Source organism: Toxotes jaculatrix, chromosome 8, assembly GCF_017976425.1.
Source record: "Toxotes jaculatrix isolate fToxJac2 chromosome 8, fToxJac2.pri, whole genome shotgun sequence".
Lineage (NCBI taxonomy): Eukaryota > Metazoa > Chordata > Actinopteri > Toxotidae > Toxotes > Toxotes jaculatrix.
The window spans coordinates 3,328,161-3,337,271 of NC_054401.1; the positions used below are offsets into that span (position 1 = coordinate 3,328,161).

The 9,111-nt window shown below is 43.1% G+C and overlaps 1 protein-coding gene across 6 annotated transcripts in view; it reads left to right on the forward strand.

Moving 5' to 3' along the window:
* The window catches only part of dgkb (diacylglycerol kinase, beta), a 47,964-nt gene extending 41,494 nt beyond the window's left edge, over positions 1-6,470 (forward strand). For all 6 annotated transcript variants that reach the window (XM_041044472.1, XM_041044475.1, XM_041044477.1 and 3 more), the window contains 3 exons: positions 3,676-3,796; positions 3,892-3,952; positions 6,363-6,470. In XM_041044472.1, coding sequence (XP_040900406.1) covers positions 3,676-3,796; positions 3,892-3,952; positions 6,363-6,470 — 290 coding nt within the window. The remainder of the gene's footprint in view (positions 1-3,675; positions 3,797-3,891; positions 3,953-6,362) is intronic.
* Positions 6,471-9,111: the final 2,641 nt, after the last annotated feature.

Consider the following 9,111-nt stretch of genomic DNA (forward strand, 5'->3'; position numbering starts at 1 on the left):
CGATGAGGCTTTATTATTTTTATTTCCCTGATATGATTCAGTTTTTTGTTTCCTTTGGATTTCAGTCGCCGTTGTGCCTTCAAAGCTCGTTAAAATCTGTAGCAACGTTTTCTGTACTGTCAAAAACACAATGAGTGTTTTGTGATTTTGGAAAAACTGAGAGATCAAGAGGAAGTATTGTAAAACACGGCAGGGACAGTGAGGGGGTGGATGGAGGAGGAAACAAACACTGCTGCATATTTGGATGATTTTAACTTCTCTAATGTGACGATGTGAGCGTCAGGTGAAGGTGCAGTGTGTGTGTGGGGGACAGAGGAGGACAGACCGTGAGGGAGATAGTTGATCAATTCAAAGCCCAGCCTTGCTACGATGAACACTCCATTAATCCCTGGATAAAAATCAATCAGTTTGGTGTTTGTGGCCTAAAAAAAAAAAAAAACGGCCATAGTCTGAACCTGGGAAGGCACTTAGTGTGAGTGGGGAGTGTGTATTTGTGTGCCACTATGAAGGTGCCTTCAAGGTGAGCGGCCTAACTTGTCAGATCAAGAGGACGTTGTATTTAGAGGTAAACACAGGAGTGCATTAGCCCAGAGGGGGCACGGCCGAGCACGACGCACGGATCAAACTGTTGGCAGGGATTATTTTGTGTGTGTGTGTTTGTGTCTAAGTGTGTGTGTGTGTGTGTGGATGGGTGGTGGGGTGGGTGGAGGGACATAAAAAACCCTGACCTTTCGGGAGCAGTAAAATCGTCCTGCTGGTGACGCCAGGAGACAAGCCCCTCAGGTGGAAGGGAATGGCTGTGGAGTGAATTATTTAGAATGGGAGGTTTTGCCGTGGGGGGGGGGTGGGTGGGGGGTGGGGGTTAGCGATGCTTGGGACTGATGCCCCGTGACAAGCCCCATGAAGCTTTCAATTGGAGGACCGGCCTCCACACACCCTCCCTCCTCCTCCCGCCATTCCTCTTTAGTTTTCCTTTTCAGCTGATCGGCTGCTGGTCCTGCTCTCCTCCCCTCACCGTTCCTCCTTTATTCCTCTGCTCTCGCCCTGTCGCTCCACATGTGTCAGACACATGTGTCGGTGCAGCCACCGGCCTCGACAGGTAGCTGTTTGACAGTGACACGGACGAATCCCACACTCTGAGGGGAAGGCACGGCCGGGATTAAAGCCGCAGTGCTGCTTTTTTGTGAATCTCCCATACGGACATTCATTCATACGACTGTCTCACTCACACTTCGTTGTCACCTTCAGTGTCTGTGTGTTGTGTGTTTGTCACAGTCAGATATTATTTCATGTTGTAATTGTAGGTTAAGAAAGCGGTGTTTTGCTTTAAATTTGGCCGCCAGCCGCTTCTGTTGCGTGTTAATAATTTAACTTCCCTCTGGCGTGAACAGTTAGGTGACTCAGTTTTTGTCCCCGGTTTATCTTTGGACAGTAAATATGATGGCTTTGTTTCCATATTTGGCAGAGTCCATTTTTGATTATTGTTCCAGGTATTTCATTTGCACCTCTAATATGAGAAATAATAGCTGGTGGTTCAAAATAAAAATGGAAATTCGCCAGCAAATCATACTAGATGAAATCTGACTTTCATTCAGAAAGTCGGTTATTAAAATCACATGTCTGCTCTTTATTAAAATAGGTGAAAATAAGACAGCCTGGAATAAATAATAGAAATGTTGAAGTGTAGGCTCATTATAAGGTAATTTTAAAATCCTGGTGCAACATTATAGCATGTTATTCATTCCCTCCTAGCTTTACGCTGTGGTTTATTGAGTTGAAATGATAATTTTCCACCCTTAGATTTACTGTCTCAGGTTTTGCTCAAAACAAGGACAGTATGTGACATCTTAAAGGAAGGGTTCAGCATTTTGGGAATGTTTGTTTTTTTATTTGTTTTGTTTGATTTTATACAGATTAAACAAATGAGAGATGGTGTTCTAAATTAGCGAGCTTTACAGGTGTTGGTTGGCGTATTTTGTAAGCTAGCACATAGCCAGGCTAGCTGTTTCCATCTGTTACTAGTCTCTATGCTAAGCTACGCTAACAGTCTCAGTTGCATGTTAAAAAGGGTCTAATGAAATCTTGGTCTCAGACTGTGTCGGGCTGTAGTGCTGTAACGTCATTGGAAAAAGTAAGTATGAAAGCAGAGGCATTATCAACTTTCAAAATTTCCTTTAAATTAGCTTTACATGTTATTTGAGACTGTAAACAGTAGACTGCATTCAGATAGAGCCAGATATTGTTATATTCTCAGTTAGGACTGGTCTTGAAGTTAATGGTTAAACCCAAAACCTGCAGGACGAATATATTTTGTAGTGTTTTTAATGAACATCCACTGGCTGTGACGAGTCCTCCTGACCTTGTTGTATTTGGCAGAGAGGCTCTATGGTCTTTCCCACAGTAAGCACTCTTGGGTATACCATATCTTTGTAGCCCCGGGCAACAAGGAAGCCCTGTCGCCGTGGTGACGCTGTCCATCATACATGCCAGTGTGGGTCTGTGTGAGCTCTTTGCGTTAACGTGAGAAGTCGTGAAGGGAGGGGGGAGCGGCTTTAAAGCCCGGTGTCAAGAGGTCTGCTGTGTATGTACACACACTCCTCCACTCCGACCCTGGAAAGCACTGCACTCAGACCCCGGGACTGAGATAGGGACAGACGCGTGTCCATCACCATGGTGACAGCTGGACACCGCAGCTTGGCAGCGACAACAACACCTCACGACAACAGCAACATTACCTACGACACTCCTTCAGGAAACCAACGCGGCTCGGATAAACATGACAGCGACGGAGCAGCACCGGTGACAGCGAGCTAACTCGCTCGCACGCACCTAGGACCTAAAAATGGGTCTTAGTTTCAATTAGTGTCTGTATACTCCCGACTGCGAGGCAGCAGCTTCTTAATTTGTGGAGGGACGAGTCGATGGAGAGTCGGAGGCAGAACGGGCCGCTGAAACAGATGGGCCCTGCGTGACACTGGGCTTCCAGCAGGGGCAAAATCAATGCTCATAACTGCAAAACAGAAGAGAAATTAATAATTATATTATCACAAGATTGCTTTGCATTGCCGGTGCAATCTAATTAATAGCTGTTTTGTTTGTAGCTTGTTGTTCTTGGTTTTTTTTTTTACTGTGAATGTTAAATGTTTCAGAAGCAGAAGGCAAAGTCTGAAGTGAGGAACATCACATGTCGGGATTTTATTTGTCCTCACTTTCCTTCTCACCTCTTTCCTTTCTCACTTTCTTTCTAAATTCCCTCCAGTCTTACTTCAGTGTTTACTTCTGTGTTTATTAAATAACATCAGCAACATTTAGGGGCAACAATGAACATACCTGTCGTATTTACTCGATATTGAATCATTTACTGAAGCATATTTAACTGTGTAAAGCTCTACAGGCTCTAAAGTTCTTTCAGGCCCAAGACCACCCCAGTGTCCACCTGCAGGCTCCAGCTGGGCGGGGGGGGGGTTAAGATATTTGCTCATGAGGTCAGAGCCTAGATGCCAAACTCTAACTATGTTCTGCTGATGTAAACAAACATTTCAGACGTGAGCTGTTTGATTGAACTGCCAGGAGAGAATGACATTTTCTTTTTGTCCATTGCAACAGCACAGGACATGTCCAATAAGCTGGACTTTGTATGTTTAAAGATGGCGGGGGGGGTTGTTTGTGTTTTAGACCTGTCTGACCAGTTGCTGGAGGTGGTGGGGCTGGAAGGAGCCATGGAGATGGGTCAGATCTACACCGGCCTGAAGAGCGCTGGAAGACGTCTGGCACAGTGCTCCTCCGTGACCATCAGGTCGGACCGCAGCTCCGCCACACAGCAAAAATGACGTGATCAAATAGGTCGTGACATTATTTTTATTAGCGTTTTGTCTTATTTGTTACTTACAGAACCAGTAAATCCCTCCCGATGCAGATTGACGGTGAGCCTTGGATGCAGACTCCCTGCACGGTAAGTCACTCACATGATCATTTTGGAGGATGTACTTCGTGGTGCTGTGAAGCCGTACTGCTCTGTTAAGAGGGGTGTTTCTCTTGTTTAGTTTAGGTGGACTAAATAATAGAAACACCTGCACACATGAGGCGGTACAGTTATGTTACCTTAAGAATTGTTTAAGCGAGTCCTGAAGGATTGGTTTCAAACTAAAAGACAGACTGTTCTTTGCATTTCTCCCTCACATTACTGCTTTGCTGTTTCTTTTTGTGCAGTAATTTATGATAACAAATACTTAATGATGCAAGTCTTACTTCTTTTAATTTGCTCACCGTCTACATCTTAAACATGTACCTCGACAAGTGTTTGCTCTCCATCCAAGTTGTTCGTTGAGTTTCAAAATGAAACTCCTCAGTTTGTGTTGATTACTGTTGTGTTTAGCTTTAATTGCAACGGCACTGCAGATGAAGTGCTGCCAAGATTTACATATGGATCCCCCAGGCAAAGCTGAAAAGCCCAGTGCATGACGAAACGAGTGGCCTGCGAGTGCTCTCGTATCGGCTGGCACGACTCCACAGAGCAAAGTTTGGATCTGACAATACATAATTGTGCTGCAGTGATTTCCACGGCGAGTTATTCATACTGTATGTCGCTGCTGAATTTGAATCAGTTGACCCGTTAAATGCTTCTGAAAACATGACAGACGAAATGGGATGTTATCCCACTAATTATTAACAACAGCTATGCAAATGCGTCTCAGTTCCTCTGCGTGCATAACATATTTAACAGCATCGGTCCATTTGCATTTTGAAGTGACATGTGACATGTATCGCTGTCTCTTCCGTAACTAGGTCTGATAGAACCGCGACAAACTGAAATTTGACTTTATCTCCAGATGTGATTTTGGTGAAATGCCACCTTGTTGAGTCTTGTGTGCAATGCCCTCGCAGTTTTATTAGTTTGGATGCTTTTTTTATGGCTCAGGCGTTCATTACATACATAATTCATTTGTTCTAATTGTTTTTAATTTCTGCCTAAGTGCCATCTTGCTGTGTAACTGGGGCTCTTGATACATGTAAATGCCTGATGTTGCATCTTTAAAACAGAGCTCAATTATCCTCCAAGTTTATCTCAGATATTCCTTCAGATCTGCCTTTTGTGACCAGCGTCTGTCCCAGAAAGGTTATCGTGTATATTATAAAGCACATCAGAAACATTAAGTTCAATCATGTTTAATGATGGAAGAAAGCCTACAAAAGCTGGTAATCGCTACGGAGTCAGAGTGCAAGTACAATAAATGGCAGCTTTCCTTTGAAGTGAATGGGGTCCCTTTAATGCAGATGGTAGCATTTCCTCTCCCCATTACTGCGTTTAGACTCTCCGTGCAACAGTATAATGAACTATGTGCTTAATATGACAGCCCTTGATAGTTGATATTTGTTGTTGCTATTGATCTATAATTTCAGCCTTCAGAAGAAATGGTGTCCTTGTTGGGGAAACAGGATATCGTCAGATTTTATACCCATAAAGTACATACTTCACAATAAAGCTCCATCATGTATTTTACCATTCATTATCAGAGGCACAAACCCCAGGGAATCTCAAAGTTTGTCACATTAAGGATCCTCATATATATACATTCATATGCCAACAGACCCATGGGAGATTTATGCTTTTGGGAGATTTTGTGTTGTTGATGATGCTGTGAGGAGAAAACAGTGAGTGTAATGAACTGTGGCTAGAAACATCATGGTTTCCTGAAGATAAATTGTAGTGATTTAAATTACAGGTAAAATAAAGCTCATATTGCTTGGGACTCAGCAGAGCTCCTTCAGGAACCTCTGTAAATCCCCGGAGAACCAGTTTACCTTACAGTGCCCTCTCCAGCGGGGAAATGATAGTTGAAAAGTTGTTGAACTTTCAGCAAAAATGGTGTTGAAGTTGTCGTTTGGATCAGCCACGGCAAAAGTATGATTTCATCTTTCTGAGTTAAAGAGTAACTGCTCCCAGAGAAAGAAATGCATTCAACATGTTCATTAGGCCTCAGGGATGCACTAAATGAGTCCAGATCAGAAACTAAACATAAACATAACTTTGTTTGTTTACAAAAAAAAACTCTGCAGGGAACCTTTAACAACTAATTACTTAAACAAGCACAAATCTAGCAGGAATTTAATGCCACTCTGTCCATTAGAATTAGCTTTTTCTTGTGAACATGTGGGAACTTTGGTCTGTTAGTAACAGTGGAGGAAACATTAGGGTCCAGCTGTTAGCACGGCAGATTAGGGGTACAAGTGTTAAACTGACATCTGTCTTGTTGGAGCCAACACAGAATTAACTCTTCTTGTTTCCGTCCACGATGCTTTAAATTTTACTGTGACCAGCAGCACCGAACTAAATCTCAACTCTTCTTCCTCCCTCACGCCAGATTGAGATCGTCCACAAAAACCAGGCTCCCATGTTGATGGGGTCGCCACAGGGCCGAAGCTTCTTCTCTTCCGTCATCAGAAGAACACGCACCGAGAGCAAAGACTGATCCGACGCAGTTCGAGACCCTTTCGAGTCCTCACGAGCACCTGCAGAGCAGCGGTCACACGTTGATCATCACTCGATCCGTTAGCGAAGGAGGTCTTTGATGCCTGTTTGATAGCCCAGCGTACGGTAGCAAACTGTAGGTTCAGTATGTGTCGCCCGCAGCATCGAGAGCTCAGTGAGCGGAGGCGTGTTTAGGACTGACGCTTTGATCTACGGTGTGTAGTGTAGTTTAGCTCCAAAAATGCCGAAGCTATTTCTGGGAGGCCACTTCGAAGAGTTTTCTAAATTTTTATTCTTTCTGTTGTGATCTGTGCCACGTGGAATAAGTCCACGGACGAATGTGTTTTGTGATATGATGTATTTATTTATTTATTCGTATTTTGCTGCTATTGATGTTTTTAACTTTTTTGCATTTGCATTTGCATACTCCTGATGCATGATGGACAGTGAAAGAGGCTGTTGCTGTTGGAACTGACATATCTGGATTTTGCAGCTGAACTTTCGCAGATGTATTTAGTGAAAAGTGAAGAGTCTTTGCTCAGCATTTCTCCAGCGCCTCACTCGTGAATGGCTTCAGGTAGCGCCGGGACAGAGAATCTCTTTTGCTTTCTTTTTAACGGTTCCTGCAAGTCATCTTTGTCATGTTTTGATCCGCCGTGTTGCTGCCCTGTCAGTGGAAAGATTAGGAATTGTTATTGATCGCTCATAAAAAATGCATGACACTCTTTGTTTTATGTCGCACGAGAGATTTCCAGACAGTTTTACCAATTGTGTGCACACTTTCTGTTGCATGAGTGACCAAGATCTGTTTTGACACTTGTGGAAATTGATCGTTTCTGAATCTACATCTGAAGTGCTGCTCGGTTTAACCATATCATACTTACCAATGAGATGGCTCCATTTTTTTTTTTTTTTCTTTGAGATTCTGTGTTTCTCTGAACAGGTACTCAGGTACTTTTAAAATGGAAAAACAGTGCGAAGGCAACAGGAAACAGCGTAGTTTGATCAGACTGTACGTCAGTGCTATGACTGTGTCCCTGGTTTGACCTGCTCCAGTTACTGATTTATTCGATTTATTTGATTTGCTAACGTTAATCTGTAATGGATGGAAGTTGATGTTACTCAGCACATTACTTCATTCAAATTATTGTTTTTTCTCATTCAGTTCATTCACCAAAGACAAATATGCACTCCACTTCAGATTTTTGGGGATCTGTTCCACACACACACCTGGTTTCAGTCTTGTTTTTTACAGAACTGCACACCTGCATGTTTTCTGAGAATATAATAATAATAATAATGTGAGGATTTTAGGCTCGACTGTTTCAGTCTTTGTAAGTGCCACACACCGGTTGAGGCTGAGGTCTGATGAGTCTGCCATCTCTTTGCTTTGTACGGTGCAGCGTTTGTACAGTGAAGTTGTATTTTTGTACACAGTATTATTTATTTTTCTGCTTTCTGCTTCACTCTAGAACTCACACCATGTTGTTCTGCCTGAACTGAATTATGCTTATGCCAATGTTGACTGATAAAAGTGATCATGGAAATAGTAAACAAGCTATTGTTGTTTGACATAGTGTTCCGTTGTTTTTTTATACACTGACCTTTGTGTAAGGAAAATATAAACTATAATGATACTGCAGCTGTTGTGCAATAAAAAGCCTTTTTGGACATAAGTGAGGCAGCAGTAAAAAATCTGGACGTGTAGTCGTTAAAATTAGCTTCTAATTGTTGTTTTCTAAAGAAACCGACCACGGCTGACGACGACAACAACTCAGCTCAAAGACAATCAATCAAAAACTCACAATCAAGTAGATTTTTGACTGGTGCTTCCTCCATGGATCCAGTTGTGGTTTAGCCCTGTCCCACTGTGCGGGAGACAGTCCTGGAAGCTGCTGAGCTAAGCCCTGATGGGCTCATTGCTGCCCCCTGAGGCCGGAGGGTGGAAAACGCCCACTGGTACTTGAGGCCTGGTGATAACCACAGTTGTATGATGGGTATATGTTAATATGTTGATATTGAATATATTAGCAAAATGTTCACGGACGACCGATTTGTTTTCCGTTTCCATCCACCTTGCACTTTGTTGAAATTTTTGTGGTTATGTCTCTCACAGCACTTGAAAGATCACAGTCTGGTTTCTTATAGAAAAAGTTCACAGTAACTTCTGTCAGTACCAAATATTCAAGTTTCCTAAAGAACAAACAGTGTGTTTCAGTCTGAGTTAGACTGTGAAGGCACCTGCAGCTGGACCTCATTAAACCGGAGCATCTTCCAAAAGTCCCACTTTTCAGGATTTTAGGTGACAAGAAATCTTTCCGTCCTGTTGTCTGGAGTGGCATTTGGTTTACTGCGTGTCTCGGTGTCAGATGGGTGGACGCCTGCACTTGACCTGCGTTTCTCCGTCCTTGGGGGGGTTCAGTCGGAGTGACACAGTACTTCACTTCACATCCACTTCACCTGCCTGGTAATGGACCCCTGCCTGGATCCAAGATGGCATCAGCGTGACCACTACTGACTTCCGATATGTCCGTCTTTCAGTCAAGTGTTTAATGCAAAGGTAAAGTTCTCTTTCAGGGATTTATCCCAGATCTGTCCTGTATCAGTGCAAGCAAATCTTCGTTGATTGTTTTATTGTAGAA